The sequence below is a fragment of the Scyliorhinus torazame genome, chromosome 5 (assembly GCF_047496885.1).
Source record: "Scyliorhinus torazame isolate Kashiwa2021f chromosome 5, sScyTor2.1, whole genome shotgun sequence".
Classification (NCBI taxonomy): domain Eukaryota; kingdom Metazoa; phylum Chordata; class Chondrichthyes; order Carcharhiniformes; family Scyliorhinidae; genus Scyliorhinus; species Scyliorhinus torazame.
The window spans coordinates 173,374,504-173,392,858 of NC_092711.1; the positions used below are offsets into that span (position 1 = coordinate 173,374,504).

At 47.3% G+C, this 18,355-nt stretch overlaps 2 protein-coding genes across 2 annotated transcripts in view; one reads left to right on the top strand and one right to left on the bottom strand.

The window, feature by feature from the left end:
* LOC140418048 (uncharacterized) overlaps window positions 1-18,355 on the top strand; it is a gene marked incomplete at its 5' end in the record, with an annotated part of 74,643 nt that overhangs the window by 52,399 nt on the left and 3,889 nt on the right. The gene's annotated exons all lie outside the window — the stretch shown is intronic.
* On the bottom strand, window positions 4,261-10,182 carry LOC140422344 (uncharacterized). The gene is made up of 2 exons (XM_072507381.1): window positions 9,606-10,182; window positions 4,261-8,571 (listed from the first exon to the last, which is right to left on the bottom strand). Exon 2 carries the CDS (start codon window positions 8,292-8,294, stop codon window positions 7,584-7,586), a length of 711 nt encoding a protein of 236 aa, XP_072363482.1. The 5' UTR covers window positions 8,295-8,571; window positions 9,606-10,182; the 3' UTR covers window positions 4,261-7,583.

The following is an 18,355-nucleotide window of genomic DNA, read 5'->3' on the forward strand; positions in this document are numbered from 1 at the left end:
TCCAAGCCCGTGCAGACCATGCTGCCTGACTAAACTACAATCTTCTACACTTCCTGGGTCCATATCCCTCTATTCCCATCCTATTCATGTATTTGTCAAGATGCCCCTTAAATGTCCCTATCGTCCCTGCTTCCACCACCTCCTCCGGTAGCGAGTTCCAGGCACCCACTACCCTCTGCGTAAAAAACTTGCCTCGTACATCTACTCTAAACCTTGCCCCCCTCACCTTAAACCTATGCCCCCTAGTAATTGACCCCTCTACCCTGGGGAAAAGCCTCTGACTATCCACTCTGTCTATGCCCCTCATAATTTTGTAGACCTCTATCAGGTCGCCCCTCAACCTCCGTCGTTCCAGTGAGAACAAACAAAGTTTATTCAACCGCTCCTCATAGCTAATGCCCTCCATACCAGGCAACATTCTGGTAAATCTCTTCTGCACCCTCTCTAAAGCCTCCACATCCTTCTGGTAGTGTGGCGACTAGAGTTGAATACTATACTCCAAGTGTGGCCTAACTAAGGTTCTATACAGCTGCAACATGACTTGCCAATTCTTATACTCAATGCCCCGGCCAATGAAGGCAAGCATGCCGTATGCCTTCTTGACTACCTTCTCCACCTGTGTTGCCCCGTTCAGTGACCTGTGGACCTGTACTCGTAGATCTCTCTGACTTTCAATACTCTTGAGGGTTCTACCATTCACTGTCTATTCCCTACCTGCATTAGACCTTCCAAAATGCGTTACCTCACATTTGTCCGGATTAAACTCCATCTGCCATCTCTCTGCCCAAGTCTCCAAACAATCTAAATCCTGCTGTATCCTCTGACAGTCCTCATCGCTATCCGCAATTCCACCAACCTTTGTGTCATCTGCAAACTTACTAATCAGACCAGTTACATTTTCCTCCAAATCATTTATATATACTACAAACAGCAAAGGTCCCAGCACTGATCCCTGCGGAACACCACTGATCACAGCCCTCCAATTAGAAAAGCATCCTTCCATTGCTACTCTCTGCCTTCTATGACCTAGCCAGTTCTGTATCCACCTTGCCAGCTCACCCCTGATCCCGTGTGACTTCACCTTTTGTACTAGTCTACCATGAGGGACCTTGTCAAAGGCCTTACTGAAGTCCATATAGACAACATCCACTGCCCTACCTGCATCAATCATCTTTGTGACCTCCTCGAAAAACTCTATCAAGTTAGTGAGACACAACCTCCCCTTCACAAAACCATGCTGCCTCTCACTAATACGTCCATTTGCTTCCAAATGGGAGTAGATCCTGTCTCGAAGAATTCTCTCCAGTAATTTCCCTACCACTGAAGTAAGGCTCACCGGCCTGTAGTTCCCTGGATTATCCTTGCTACCCTTCTTAAACAAAGGAACAACATTGGCTATTCTCCAGTCCTCCGGGACATCACTTGAAGACAGTGAGGATCCAAAGATTTCTGTCAAGGCCTCAGCAATTTCCTCTCCAGCCTCCTTCAGTATTCTGGGGGTAGATCCATCAGGCCCTGGGGACTTATCTACCTTAATATTTTTTAAGACGCCCAACACCTCATCTTTTTGGATCTCAATGTGACCCAGGCTATCTACACACCCTTCTCCAGACTCAACATCTACCAATTCCTTCTCTTGGGTGAATACTGATGCAAAGTATTCATATAGTACCGCGCCCATTTCCTCTGGCTCCACACACAGATTCCCTTGCCAATCCTTCAGTGGGCCAACCCTTTCCCTGGCTACCCTCTTGCTTTTTATGTACGTGTAAAAAGCCTTGGGATTTTCCTTAACCCTATTTGCCAATTACTTTTCGTGACCCCTTCTAGCCCTCCTGACTCCTTGCTTAAGTTCCTTCCTACTTTCCTTATATTCCACACAGGCTTCGTCTGTTCCCAGTCTTTTAGCCCTGACAAATGCCTCCTTTTTCTTTTTGACGAGGCCTACAATATCTCTCGTTATCCAAGGTTCCCGAAAATTGCTGTATTTATCCTTCTTCCTCACAGGAACATGCCGGTCCTGAATTCCTTTCAACTGACACTTGAAAGCCTCCCACATGTCAGATGTTGATTTGCTCTCAAACATCCGCCCCCAATCTAGGGTCTTCAGTTCCCGCCTAACATTGTTATAATTAGCCCTCCCCCAATTTAGCACATTCATCCTAGGATCACTCTTATCCTTGTCCACCAGCACTTAAACTTACTGAATTGTGGTCACTGTTCCCGAAATGCTCCCCTACTGAAACGTCTACCACCTGGCCGGGCTCATTCCCCAATACCAGGTCCAGTACCGGCCCTTCCCTAGTTGGACTGTCTACATATTGTTTTAAGAAGCCCTCCTGCTGTTTAAACTGCCAGCCTAAGACTTCTCCTGCCTATCCCCAGTTAGGTATTTAATTGAACTGTACTGCGAGCACATCCTGATCTAAAACTGAATTAATAAACTGAAAAGCCCAGCACCTGACTGCTTCATCCCCTCCCATTAACTATATCATCATTACTAAGCTAAACACAATGTCTCAAATTTTTTAAAATTCGCTCTTGGGATGTGGGCGTCACTGGCTCGGCCAGCATTTATTGCCCACCCCTAATTGACCTTGAACTGAGTGACTTACTCGGCCATTTCAGTGGAAGGGGCGGGGGGTGCAGTTAGCAGTCAACCACTTCGCTGTGAGGGTCTGGAGTCACATGTAGGCCACACATGGTAAGGACGGCAGATTTCCTTTCCTGAAGTACATTCGTGAACCAGGTGAGTTTTTACGACAGTTAAATTCAGCCCTCTTCTCCACAGGTCATAGCAATAATTTAAACATCTAACTCACCCACAAAACTGGCCAATTTGATAATGTTACTCCCAGGCTTCTTTCAGTAAACACAGAAAAAATGATTTATTGTAAAATAATTTCTTTTAAAAACAAGTTATAAAGCTGGTGAACATACAAGTTGTAGTTTCAAAGTGTAACAATTAACCCCTTTTTCTAAAATTACAGATACTCGTACACTGCCAGACACTCTTGTTATGGGCCTGGGTTTAGAAAACTCCAAAGTATGTCATGGAGTTTACCTGACTGTAGAAGCCAGGTATTTCGAATACAACTAGTATAGGTAAAAGATAGCTGTTTAAGCATAGATATTAAGCCCCAGTCTTAAATACCCACTTATACAGCATAATTCACTGTTACTGAGGTCCGTTGTTCTGGCAAATGCATATTTTCAAAGTCAGTGTGACATTAAAACAGCACAGTTGCAAGACAATTTGACACTGCTTGTGCTAATTGTCAAGGACAAGGACTGAATACATAGCAACATGAAGGCACCATTGTTCAGAATGCAGATAACAGCTAGGTCAGAAAAGCTAATGTTGCACATTGAAGATGGACGGCTTGCCATCAAATCAAATGTGTTTGAGTCTAACCCAAACCAATTAGGATTATATTGGGGTGTGATTAGATGACTTAAGACAGATATGAAAGTGTATAACTGAAAAGTTTCCGCCCGCCATTTTAGTGTTGTCTTTGGTGTGTTGTCTTTTGTGTTGTCTGTCCTTAATTTCTGTCTGTGTTGTGTTGTCTTTCTGTTAGTTTAGTCAGTTTAGCTGAAGATTTCTCTCTCTCTTCATGTTTCATTGCCAGACTTTGACCATTTAAAAGTTACTTTCGAGCTGTCTGCCTAAGCAAGAAAGATAATCCCTGTAATTCTCTGAAAGCTTCGAATTGTCTACGAATTGCCTTTTAAATGACTTTCAAATTGTAATCAAGCGACTACCGTTTAAAAGTTACTTTCGAGCTGTCTGCCTAAGCAAAAAAGATAATGTCTGTAATTCTCTGAAAGCTTCGAATTGTCTACGAATTGCCTTTTAAATGACTTTCAAATTGTAATAAAGCAACTACAAATAAAACAATTATTTTTGGCACCTGAGAAGTTTTAACTGAAATTTCTGCTGAGTTCCAGTATTCGCAAAGTGCTACTGATAACCGAATAGCAGAAATGATATAAATTCCTTCAACTTTACACAGTCGAATAATACAAGGAATCGAACAACTTGGCATAGTCCACAAATATTACAAATCTTACAACTTGTCGTATTGCGCCAGGACTATTGATTCATCAACTAATCTCCCCCAAACTTGGCGTAGTTCGACAAGTTAAGATCCCATAAATTACAGATTCCTACATTCCTGACCCACAACTTTTATTAGATTTTGGTTATGAGGAGCACAAGGGCCCACTTTCCAGGTGTGATGCAACAGAGACTTTAAGTATTTTTAAACAAAACAATGTTTATTCTATGAATTCAGTTCACATTTTATAAACACACAGTAAACATTTTATCAACTACAAACACAAATACCCCCGCAGACACGGTACTCTATATGTAACCCTTAAAAACTTTCCTAATAACATCCATCAGCCAAACCCCCCTTTTAACAAAGCAGTAGGTCTAAATTCTTTACACAAGACAGTTATCACTTTTAAATTATCAAGTGATCTGGGTACCTTTTAACATAGAGAGAGAGACACAAAATGAACCTTCCTGGTCTGATTCAGCTTTCAACTGCCTAAAACGAAGGTAAGACACAAAGCCACAAACAGCTTCCAGCTCAAAACGAAAGAAAGTGAAAGTCAGAGACACAACCCAGCTCCACCCACACAATGACATCACTGCAGCTAGTTCGTAAACACCCATTTCTTAAAGTTTCATTCCCATGATACAATCCAACACCTATTTCTTAAAGGTATATTCCCATGACACTCTCACACAAACAAAAAACATAACAGTCACCTGCAGAAGCTGGGGCCTGAGAACATTCATTTAAAAGGATAAAACTCGGAAGGATCTTGGTGCTGCTGATCTGACTAAATTCTGTCAGGTTAGAGTTGGAAGTTCTATTTATGGTGAAACAGGCGTTGATGACTTTTATTTATCACACTTTTACAGACTTTCAAAAAAAAGGGGAGTTATTCTGATGAGACATTTCGGATGAAAGATGAACTCACTCGAGACCGAATGTAACACAAAGGTGGGAGGAAGAGAGAGACTTCTTCTTGCAGCCGGCTGCCGAGGTGCACACTCTCTGTCCCGAGAGTTTTAAATAATAAAAATGTTCACAGAATACTTCTCTCAGGCCTGGAGTTTGTTAACCAACCAGGAAAAGTCTTTCGCCCGGCAACAGCAGTTCTTTGTTAACTTGGATATACAAAGCTTCTCTTTGCTGTCCAGGTGTCCTCCACTGGACCCGTGTTGATGGGTATATTGACCCGCGCTTTATGAAGAACGCCACCTTCCCAGCCTCGGGTTAATCTTGCTTCAGGAGGGAGAATGTCCCACACTCAATTTCTATCAAAGGTGGGTTCCTCACAAAATTCAGTCCAAAGTTTTAAAATGTAACCTTTAAAAGAGTTTTCCTGATAATACCATATCTTCACAATGCAACATTTTAATTATTTTTAAAAACATTTTCCTTTCCCTCCATCCATTTGGGGCTGTTTAGCACAGGGCTAAATCGCTGGCTTTGCAAGCAGACCACAGCACGCCAGCAGCACAGTTCAATTCCCGTAACAGCCTCCGCAAACAGGCGCCGGAATGTGGCGACTAGGGGCTTTTCACAACAACTTCATTTGAAGCCTACTTGTGACAATAAGCGATTTTCATTTCATTTTTCATTTTAATTTCAATGGCACCAGCTTGAAGATCACCTGATGCATTAAAATATTTTCAATTGTATATTGAACAATAAAACACCATAACTTCCCCTTAAATAAATAAATACATTTTAAATACATTTTCTCGCTGTGAGGATTCCAAGTAATTAGGAAAGCTAACAGAATATTGTTTATTGCAAGGAGACTGGATTACAAGAGTAGGGAGGTTGTGCTTCAGTTATACAGGGCACTGGTGAGACCACACCTGGAGCACTGTGGACAGTATCGGTCTCCTTATTTAAGGAAAGATGGAAATGGTTTACAAGCAATTCAGAAGAATGGGCGGCTTGTCTCATGAGGAAAGGTTGGACAGGTTCCGATTGTATCCACTGGAATCTAGAAAAGTAAGAGGTGAGTTGATCAAATATTTAAGATCCTGAGGGGTTTTCATCGGTGGATGTGGGCTGTTTAAAAATAAGTTATCGATCATTTAAGACAGAGATGAGGAGAACCTTTTTCTCTCTCAGAGGGTTGTGAATCTTTGGAACTCTTTTCCTCAAAGGGCAGTGGAAGCAGAGTCTTTGAATATTTTGAAGGCAGAGCTGGATAAATTCTTGACCAGCAAGAGGATGAACAGGGGCAGCAGGAATGTGGAGTTGACGTTAAAATCAGATCAGATGAATGGTGGAACAGACTCTCGTGGCCAAACTCCTAGTTTGTATGTTTATTTTTATTCGATCATAGGATTGGGCATCACTGGCTGAGCCAGCATTTATTGCCCATCCCTAATTACTCTTGAACTGAGTGGCTTGCTAGGTCATTTCAGAGGACATTTTAAGAGTCAATCACGTAGGGCAGCACGGTGGCGCAGTGGGTTAGCACTGCGGCATCATGGCGCCGAGGTGCCAGGTTCGATCGCGGCTCTGGGTCACTGTCCGTGTGGAGTTTGCACATTCTCCCCGTGTTTGCGTGGGTTTCGCCCCCACAACCAAAAGATGTGCAAGCTAGGTGGATTGGCCACGCTAAATTGACCCTTAATTGGAAAAAAAATATGAATTGGGCACTCTAAATTTATTTAGAAAAAAAAAGAGTCAATCACGTTGCTTGGGTCTGGAGTCACATGTAGGCCAGACCGGTTAAGGACAGCAGATTTCCTTCCCTGAAGGACATTAGTAAACCAGGTGGGGGTTTTTACAACAACTGACAATGATTTCATGGTCATCATTCAACTTTTAATTCCACACTTTTTTTTATTGCAATCAAATGTGCTCATCTGCTGTGGATTTGAACCCGAGTCCCCAGGGCATTATCTGGGTCTCTGGATTACTAGCCCAGTGACAATACCAATATGCCACTGCCTCCCCTCTATTTTATATGTTCCACTGCCTTCTTGCACAGACTGACTGCCTCCCCTGTCAGATCCTGCAGCTGCTTCACACCTCTTTCCAAGCTCACTGTTCAAGCTGACCGCCTTCGGCTCACTGTCTTTCAGCGTGGGGACCACCGAAGGTTTCGAGCTCCAAGCTAGGAAAATCATCCAGCCTCCTCTTCTCTTGCACAAACTGCAAATGAACTGTAAATTACACAGGACCAAATCAGCAATAATCTTCTGTGAGAAACACCCAGATAAATTAAACAAAAGAACCTTCCGAATCCCCACAGACCATCTCCATGCCAATGTGGCACAATTGGGAGGTTCCAAACATAAAAGCACAGTCAGTATATTCTGTCTTCAAAATATCCCTTGATTCGGTGATCCATGTGAAACATGTAGCTATATTTTTGCTATAAGTCGCAAAGTACATCAAACCATTTGAAGCAAAGTTGTGAGACTGGTCAGTCCAACTGCAAGAAGCCCTCTGACTCTCCCTATTCATTAACTGACAGAATGAACATGGTTCATCCTGGATGTGATTAACAGCATAATCGAACACCTCTAATCACTTGTGAACTCGTTGGTGTTTCTGCAGGCATATTAACTGAGTGAATCCCTTCTCACACTCCGGGCAGGTGAATGGCCTCTCCCCGGTGTGAAGTCGCCGATGTGTGAGTAGGTTTGAGAACTGAGTGAATCCCTTCCCACACTGAGAGCAAATGAATGGCCTCTCGCCAGTGTGAACTCGCTGGTGTGCCAGCAGATGTGATGAATCACAGAATCCCTTCCCACACTTGGAGCAGGTGAAAGGCTTCTCCCCTGTGTGAACTCGCTGGTGCTTCCACAGGTTGGATGGATCAGTGAATCCCTTCCCACATGCAGAACAGGAGAACAGCCTCTCCCCGGTGTGAACTCGCCGGTGTATCTGAAGGCTGGACAACCGACTGAACCCCTTCCCACACTCAGAACAGGTGAATGGCCTCTCTCCAGTGTGAACTCGCTGGTGTGTCTGCAGGTTCCATGAATGAGTGAATCCTTTCCCACAGTCAGGGCAGGTGAACCGCCTCTCTCCGCTGTGAACTCGCTGGTGCGTCTGCAAGATGGATGACCTACTGAACCCCTTCGCGCACACAGAGCAGGTGAACGGCCTCTCCCCAGTGTGGCTGCGTCGATGAATCTCCAGATCAGAAGGGGCACGAAATCCCTTCCCACAATCACCACATTTCCACGGTTTCTCCATGGTGCAGGTATCCTTGCGATTTTTCAAGCTGAACATTCAGTTGAAGCCTTGTCCACACAGAGAACATGGGTATGGTCTCTCCTCACTGAATGGTGTGATGATATTTCAGCTTGTGTAAATGGTGTAAGCTCTTTCCACAGTCAGTGCACTGATGTTTGAAATTGTTTAAAGCAGACAGAACAAACAAATATTTCTCCTTCTAGATTCAAAGGTTGAAGATATTCAGGGCCTGATGAATCAAGTGACTCTGTCAAATACTCACATGACATTTGTTTGGAGAATTGTGTCTATAGGATATCCAACTTCTGGTATACTGTAAAAGGAGTTTACAAAAGTTAGCACCGTCAGTAAAGGATAGAAATTCAAAACAGACAATTCCAGTTTCTATGGAAGTCTTTCCTCTCATTCCCCAAAAGCTGTAAATCTCCGGCCCACATAATCCCTCCATTCTCACTTTGCTGAATCTAATATTCATCCTCCCAATTCTCTTGAAGGTGCTGATTCAAACTGATTGACAGATTCATGGTCACCGAGTCCTGTTTCAGTTGGTGAAGGTACAGGGATTTGTGAGAAAGATATCTACTTAGGCAGCGATTTATTTGACTTTGAACTTGCTGCCTATGAGGGTAAACATTTAGATATGATCAATAATTTCAAAATATAATTGCATGTGCACTGCAAGGAAATGCACTTGCAGGGTTACATAACAAACCAATTGGAGCTGTTGAATGGGGGCTTTCTGTACTGTAATGAATCTATGACTGGAAATAATTAACAGTTACAATACTATATTATAAGACTAGAAATACTAATAAATGTACATTATCCATAACCATAAATAATATATCTCATATATCCAAAGATGTGCAGGTTAGGTGGATCGGCCATGCTAAATTGCCCCTTAGTGTCCAACGGTTGTATGAGGTTATGGGGAGTGGGTGGGGGACTGGGCCTGGGTAGGGTGCTCTTTGGGAGGGACGGTGCAAACTCGATGGACTGGATGTCCTCCTTCTGCACTTTAGGGATTCTATGAATGTGTACCACATAACAACATCAGATATCGCTCTGTCGATATTAAATGTCAGCCATCTCCTGGGAAAACCAGCACTTTAATTGTGAACATTAGGAAAGAGACCATCCTTTTAGCCAGACAAATAAATGTGTCAAGCTGAGGGAGCAAAGGATGTCAATGTCTTTGAGAGAGAGAGAAATACCTGGGCCAAGCTTTGCAGAGTCTGCACCCTCCCTGGATTCACTTCCTTTCCCTTCAGTTGCTGCAAGTGACCAAATGAAGGTCAGAATGAGAAAATAAATGGAAAGGGGGAGAAAAGAAAGTGTTTTACTCACAGATGTTGGAGACAGGAGGACGTTTCCGTCTGCGTGAACTTCAACCTTCAATTGCACAGAACCCACGTTCTGATTGGCTGCTGGGTCAGAATCCTTCCGGTACTCCTCTCTTTGGTCAATACCTCAGCAGAAAGGTGTTCCCCGCGCATGCGCAACGCCTCTCCCTTAGACATGGGCAGGGCCGGGGAGAACACCGAGCGGCTTCTCGCTCTGGCCGTCAGCTGGTTGCCTGGAAGCCTTGTCTCGTGGAGATGTCCGGGGAGGGGCAACAACGGGTGGGGGCGGGGCTCGCGTGACCGCGCGTCGAGCCTGCGCACTGGAACCCGGAGACGTCACCGAGGAACAGAGTGATTCCTACTGGCTGATTGAGGTAGTGCTCCATTGTGACGTTTCAATGAGCTGGAGGTTGAAACTTCCTCCTCTGTGAAACATCTGGGAGGAAATCAATGTTTCCCCAGGAGATGGCTGATATTTAAATGGACATTTTGCTACCATGGGGCATTGATGTGTGTTATAATGTACTTTTTATTCATGGTTCTCCTCGTAGCATTATTTTCTTCTTTAGTAAAGTGTTGTATTTTTAAATCATAGAATCCCTTTGTGCAGACGGAGGCCATTCGGCCGATCACGTCCGCACCGACCCTCTGCTAAGGCCACCCTTCCTCGGCCCCAAACCCCGCCCAATCCCCGTAACTCCTCCTAGCCTTTGGACATTAAGGGACAATTTAGCATGGCCAATCGACCTGACCTACACATCTTTGGACTGTGTCACCCAAGGCTGGAATTGAACCTGGGACACTGGCGTTGTGAGGCAGCAGTGCCAACTACTGTGCTAGCCATTCTTTTCTCCTTCTTTCCATTTCTTTTCTCATTCTACCTTTCAATTTATTTCCAAGCATAGAGGCATTTAGACAGAGAAGGAGTCCCTTTGGTAACTCGAGTCTGTACCAATGCAGTCAGTCAGTCAGTCAGTCCCATTCACCCTCTATATGAAAAATGAAATGAAATGAAAATCGCTTATTGTCACAAGTAGGCCTCAAATGAAGTTACTGTGAAAAGCCCCTAGTCGCCACATTCCGGCGCCTGTTCGGGGAGGCTGGTACGGGAATTGAACCGTGCTGCTGCCCTGCCTTAGTCTGCTTTCAAAGCCAGCGATTTAGTCCTGTGCTAAACCAGCCTCTATATCCCCATTCTCCTGCAGTATTTCTCCTTCAATCACCTATCGAATTTCACTTGAAACTCATTGATCATCTTCACTTTGTCAACCTTAGGCAATAAGTTCCAGGACATGATTATGTTCTGCCCAAAGTAGGTTCTTCCTCTCCTCACTCATGTGTCACGTAATTCAGTATTGTACATTGTATAAAATTTTCAGTCGGCATGGATTTGTTGATCAGTATGAATTAGCACATTGAGGAGAATTGGGAGGGTGTATACTAGGTACAGCAGATTGAGAACTGAATGGGGCGGGGTGAGTTTTTGGGATGGAGATGGTCAACTTTTGGGGAATGAAAGAAGAAAAGAGTTCTATAGGAAATTGAATTGTTTGTTCTGAATTTCTATCCTGTACTGTCAGTGATAACATTTGTAAACTCCTTTTGCAGGATAGAGGAAGCGATGATTTGCAGACACAAATCTCAACAAACGTCACATCAAGATCTTGCAGAACTGCTCAAATCTACAGGACATGAATGTCATCGGCAAAGGGCTGGCAGGGCCTGAGGTGTTTGAACTTTGCTGCAGTGTTCACGTTAAAAATACTTTTGTTTTTGCACTAGATTTGTAATGCCTTCTGTATCGATCCTGGAGCTGCTGCGTATTTTTGTAAGTTAAAGTTTGCATTTGTACTGGTGGGGGATGGAGGTGTGAATTTTCAATGTGGGGCCTTTCTTGTCTTTTTGTTTCTTTCGGATAATTGGGCTGGGAATGTTTTTTCTCTTGCATATGTGTATCCGAGCGGGATGGGGGGGGGGGGGGGGGGGGGGGAACAATAGGTGGGAAAATGTTTGGTGCCATGGGCTGGTGCTGCCAAGCTAGCTGGGCTGGCTGGCTCATGGAAGCGCAGTGGGATGTGGGTGAGCAGATGTTATGCTTGTTGAAGGGGGCTGTTTTTACTATGCTGTTACTGGGGGGAGGGGGGAATTGCTCTGCTGATGGGGGAGGGACTGTTGCTGGGGGACAAAAGGGAGGTCGCGGACGGAAGCTGCCTGGGGGTGGGCCTGCGGGTTCGCGGGGTGCAAGCTGGACACTGGCCTAAGAAAGGTGATGGCTGATCGGTGGGGGGGGAAGGGGGGCGGAGGGAAGGGAAGCACCTCCACCAGTCTGATCACGTGGAACATTAGAGGGCTTAATGGGCCAGTTAAGAGGGCACACGTGATCACGCGAGGGGATTGAAGGCGGATGTGGCAATGTTACAGGAGACGCATCTTAGGGTAATCAATCAGACTAGACTAAGGAAGGGGTGAGACTCGCAGGTATTGCATTCGGGGCTGGACTCTAAGACTAGAGGGGTCGCGATTCTAATTAATAAGCGAGTGTCAATCGAGGTGGGAAGAATAGTTGTGGATATGGGAGGTCGGTACATCATGGTTAATGGGAAGCTGGAAGGACTGCCATTCCTGGGTACTCGTGAATGTCTACGCGCCAAACTAAGATGATGTGGAGTTTATAAGGAGGATGTTGGGAAGATCCCGGACCTGGACGCATGGACTGGTCATGGGGGTGGGGGGACTTCAACACAGTCATTGACCCAAGGCTAGACCGGTCGAGCTCAAGGACGGCAGGGTGCCAGCAATGGCAAAGGAGCTAGAGGGGTTTATGGAGCAGATGGGGAGAGTGATACAAAGATAGGTGGCGAGGCAGGTAGTATTGAGGAGGTGGGGAGGCTGCAGAAAGATTTAGACAGTTTAGGAGAGTGGTCCAAGAAATGGCTGATGAAATTCAACGTGGGCAAGTGCGAGGTCTTGCACTTTGGAAAAAAGAGTAAAGGCATGGACTATTTTCTAAACGGTGACAAAATTCATAATGCTGAAGTGCAAAGGGACTTGGGAGTGCTAGTCCCAGGATTCTCTAAAGGTAAATTTGCAGGTTGAGTCCGCAATTAAGAAAGCAAATGCAATGTTGTCATTTATCTCAAGAGGCTTGGAATATAAAAGCAGGGGTGTACTTCTGAAGCTTTATAAAGCATTAGTTAGGTCCCATTTAGAATACTGTGAGCAATTTTGGGCCCCACACCTCAGGAAGGACATACTGGCACTGGAGCGGGTCCAGCGGAGATTCACACGGATGATCCCAGGAATGGTAGGCCTAACATGCGATGAACGTCTGAGGATCCTGGGATTATATTCATTGGAGTTTAGGAGGTTGAGGGGAGATCTAATAGAAACTTACAAGATAATGAATGGCTTAGATAGGGTGGACGTAGGGATGTTGTTTCCAATAGCGGGGGAGACTAGGACCCGGGGGCACAGCCTTAGAATAAAAGGGAGTCACTTTAGAACAGAGATGAGGAGAAATTTCTTCAGCCAGAGAGTGGTGGGTCTGTGGAATTCATTGCCACAGAGGGCGGTGGAGGCCGGGACGTTGAGTGTCTTTAAGACAGAAGTTGATAAATTCTTGATTTCTCGAGGAATTAAGGGCTACGGAGAGAGAGCGGGTAAATGGAGTTGAAATCAGCCATGATTGAATGGTGGAGTGGACTCGATGGGCTGAATGGCCTTACTTCCGCTCCTATGTCTTATGGTCTTATGGACCCATGGAGGTTTGTGCGGCCGAGAGTGAAGGAGTTCTCTTTCTACACACACGTACATAAAGTGTACTCCCGGATCGACTTTTTCACCTTGAACCGGGTTTTACTAAGGGGGATAATGGACACTGAGTACTCAGTGATCACGGTCTCGGATCATGCCCTGCACTGGCTGGACATACAGGTGAGCAAGGAGTGTGGCCAGCGTTCGCATTGGAGATTGAATGTTGGACTGTTAGCGGATGAGGAGGTGTGCGGGCGGGTGAGGACATGCATCCAGAACTATCTGGAAGTTAATGACACGGGGGAAGTCTCGGCAGCAATGGTCTGGGAGGCACTGAAGGCGGTGGTCAGAGGGGAGCTGATTTTGATATGGGCCCACAGGGAGAAGGTAGATAGAGCAGAGACGGATCGACTGATAGAGGAAATACTTTAGGTTGACAGGAGATTATGCAGAGACCCCAGAGGCAGGGCTTTTAAGGGAATGACGGAGGCTACAGGCAGAGTTTGGTTTGCTAACTACAGGGAAGGCGGTGGAGCAGCTGAGGAAGGTGAGGGGGGCGATATATGAATATGGAGAGAAGGCCAGCAGAAAGCTTGCGCAGCAGCTCAGAAAGAGGGAGGCAGCCAGGGAGATTGGGAAAATGAAGAACAGAGACCAGAAGTTGGTCAGCAGGGGTTAATAAGGTATTTAAGGAGTTTTATAACACGCTATATGAGTCGGAACCCCCAGCCAGGCCGGAACGGATAAGGCAATTCTTAGGGGGGCTGAGGCTCCCGAAGGTGGACGATAGAAGGGCTGGGGGCCCACATCGAGATTGAAGAAATATCAGAAGGGCTGAAGGCCATGCAGTCGGGTAAAGCCCCAGGACCGGACGGGTACCCGGTGGAGTTTTATAAAATGTTCTCTGGGATGCTGGGGTCGCTGCCGATGAGGACATTTAATGAGGCAAGGGAGAGAGGGGGGCTTCCCCCGACAATGTCACAGGCTACGATCTCACTGATCTTGAAGCGGGAGAAGGACCCGGAGCTGTGCGGGTCCTACAGACCAATCTCCTTATTAAATATTGACTTCAAACTGTTAGCCAAAATTATGTCCTCGAGGATCAAAGACTGCATTCCGGATGTGATTGGGGTGGACCAGACGGGATTTGTTAAGGACAGGCAGTTGGCAGCCAACCTTAGAAGACTGTTGAATGTGATCATGATGCCCCCAGAGGGAAGAAACGTAAAGGTAGTGGTCGCAATGGACGCAGAGAAGGCATTTGATCGGGTGGAATGGACCTATCTGTGGGAGGTGCTGTGGCGATTTGGGTTTGTACGGGGCTTCATCGGCTGGGTTAGGCTGCTGTATCAGGCGCCTGTGGTGAGTGTACAGACAAACAGGTTGACATTGGGCTATTTAAGGCTGCACCGGGGGACTAGGCAGAGATGCCCCCTCTCCACACTGCTGTTTGCGCTGGCCATAGAGCCGCTGGCAATTTGGCTGAGAGCCTCCAGGGGCTAGTTTGGGGAGGGGTGGAACACAGAGTCTTGCTATACGCAGATTAACTGCTCCTATATGTTTCTGACCCACGAGAGGGGATGGGAGAAATTATGAGGATTCTGAGGGAATTTGGCCGGTTTTCGGTTTATAAATTGAACATGGGGAAAAGTGAGATGTTTGCGATCCAGGCAAGGGGGCAGGAGAGGTGACTGGGGGAGTTGCCGTTTAGAGTGGTAGGGGCAAGCGTTCAGTATCTAGGCATCCAGGTGGCACAGCAATGGGATCAGCTACATAAGCTAAATTTGACCCGACTGGTGGACCAAATGAAGGAAGACTTCCGAAGGTGGGACATGCTCCCGCTATCACTGGCTGGGAGGGTACAGACAGTGAAAATGACGGTCTTCCCGAGATTTGTTTTCAGTGTCTCCCCATCATTATTCCACGGGACTTTTTAAAACGGGTAAACAAGGTGATCTCTGGCTTAGTATGGGCGGGCAAGACCCCGCGAGTAGAAAAGGGGATGCTGGAGCGTAGCCGGGGGAAGGGTGAGTTGGCGCTGCCGAACTTTAACAATTACTACATGCGGCAAATATAGCCATGATTAGGATGTGGGTGGTGGTGGGTGGGGGGCCCGGATGAGCAGGTTCTTTGGGATAGAAGATTGGTGCAGAAGGTGTGCGGGAGGACCAGATAACCATGTCCATATGTTCTGGACATGCCCGAAGCTCAGGGGATTCTGGCAGGGGTTTGCGGATGTCATGTCCAAGGTGTTAAAAACAAGGGTGGCACCAAGTCCAGAGGTTTGCGATTTTCGGAGTGTCGGAGGATCCGGGAGTCCTGGAGGAGAAAGAGGGAGACATTCTGGCCTTTGCTTCCCTGGTAGCCCGGAGACGGATACTATTAGCTTAGAGGGACTCAAAGCCCCCGAAGTCAGAGACCTGGCTCACTGACATGGCTAGCTTTCTCTGTCTGGAGAAAATCACGTTCGCCCTGAGAGGGTCAATGTCAGGGTACGTCCGGAGGCGGCAGCCGTTCGTCGACTTTGTTAGAGAAAATTAACCATCAGCAGAGAAGGGGGTGGGGGGGAGGCGGTTTAGCTCAGATTAGTATGTAAGAAAGGTGGGACCTGTGAGGGAGGAAGACGGTCTTTGCACTATGTTTATATTTGTATGTACACTGTTTCTTCTGTTATTGTTACAAAATCACAAATACCTCAATAAAATGTTTTATATAAAAAGAGAGAGAAAGCGCTGGGCCAACCTTTCCGGAGTCTGCACTCTTCCTGGAATCACTTCCTTTCCCTTCAGTTGCTGCAAGTGACCAATTGAATGAGAAAAGAAATGGAAAGGGGGAGAAAATAAAGTGTTTTACTCACAGATGTGGGCAGCATGGTAGCATTGTGGATAGCACAATTGCTTCACAGCTCCAGGGTCCCAGGTTCGATTCCCAGCCTGGGTCACTGTCTGTGCAGAGTCTGCACATTCTCCCCGTGTGTGCGTGGGTTTCCTCCGGGTGCTCCGGTTTCCTCCCACAGTCCAAAGATGTGGAGGTTAGGTGGATTGGCCATGCTAAATTGCCCTTAGTGTCAGGTGGGGTTACTGGGTTATGGGGATAGGGTGGAGGTGTGGACCTTGGGTAGGATGCTCTTTCCAGTACAGACTCAATGGGCCGAATGGCGTCCTTCTGCACTGCAAATTCTATGTTGGGGACAGGAGGAAGTTTCAGTCTGTGCGAAGCTCAGTAGCCAGTCACACAAATCCCGCGCTCTGATTGGTTGACCCTCTCGGTTTCCCATTGGTCAAAACCCCAGCAGGAAGGTCAAGGAGGGTGGGTTGTCCACTGCACACGCGCACTTTCCCCTCTCCCTTGGACATGCGCAGTGCCGGGGCAGATCACCGAGCGGCTTCTCGCTTTGGCCGGAGCCGTCAGCCAGTTGCCTGGAAACCTTGTCTCGAGGAGGTGGAAAGACGGGTGGGGGCGAAGTTCCAGTGTCCGCGCGCCCAGCCTGAGCATTGGAACCCCGAGACGTCACCGCTGAGCAGTGTGATTTCTATTGGCTGATTCGGGCAGGGCTCCATTGTAACGTCATTATGACTCAGAGGGGTGTTCTCAGTATACACTGTCCCATTGGGAGCGCTGCACGGAGCTTCCTCCACTGTCTGTCCAACAGCTCCTCTGGCTCTGAGTGAAGATTGAGCTTCACACAGACTGAAACTTCCGCATGTTTCCATCATCTGTGAGTAAAACACTTTCTTTTCTCCCCTTTCCATTTCTTTTCTCATTCTGACCTTCAATTGGTCACTTGTTTAAATCCTCAGGCCCAGTTGATATATTTCCCAGGCTGCTGTGAGAGGCACGGGAGGAGATTGCAGAGGCTCAGACAATAATTTTCAAATCTTCTCTGGCCACAGCAGAGCTGCCAGAGGACTGGAGGACAGATAATGGGGTACCATTATTCACAAAGGGAAGTAAGGAAAAAAACATGTAATTACAGGCCAGTGACTCTAACTTAAGTGGTAGGGAAACTTTTGGAAACATTCTGAGGGATGGAGTTAATCTCCACTTGGGGAGGAAACGATTAATCAAGGATAGTTAGCATAATTTTGTCAAAGGGAGATCATGGGCGCGATTCTCCGACCCGCCGCCGGGTCGGAGAATCGCCGGGGGCTGGCGTGAATCTCACCCCCGCCGGGTCCCGAATTCTCCGCCACCAGAGAATCGGCGGGGGCGGGAATCGCGTTGCGCCGGTCGGCGGGCTCCCCCCCGGCGATTCTCCGGCCCGCGATGGGCCGAAGTCCCGCAGCTGTCAACACTCGCCAGCCAGCGTGGCTTGAACCACCTACCTTACCGGCGGGGGCAGAAGGCGCGGGCAGGCTCCAGGGTCCTGGGGGGGGGGCGTGGGGCGATCTGGCCTCGGGGGTGCCCCCACGGTGGCCTGACCCGTGATCGGGGTCCACCGATCGGCGGGCGGGCCTGTGCCGTGGGGGCACTCTTTTTCTTCCGCCTTCGCCATGGTCTCCACTATGGCGGAGGCGGAAGAGACCTCCTCCACTGCGCATGCGCGGGGATGCCGTGAGCATCCGCTGACGCTCCTGCGCATGCGTCGCCCGGCGAAGTCCTTTCGGCGCCGGCTGGCGTGGTGCCAATGGCTTTTCCTGCCAGCCGGCGTGGTGGAAATCTCTCCGGCGCAGGCCTAGCCCCTCAAGGTGAGGGCTTGGCCCCTAAAGGTGCGGAGAATTCCGCACCTTTGGAGCGGCGCGATGCCGGAGTGGTTCCCGCCACTCCATTACGCCGGATTCCCCCGCCCCGCCGGGTGGGGGAGAGTTCCGGCCCATGTCTTACAACTTTGAACTGAATTCTTTGAGGAGGTGACTAGGTGTATAGATGAGGGTAGTGCAGTTGATGTAGTCTTCGTGGATTTCAATGAGGTTTTTGACAAGTCTCTCACGGGAGATTGGTCAAGATGGGACCCAGAGCAGTTGGCAATTTGGACCCAGAATTGACTGAGTGGCAGAGGGT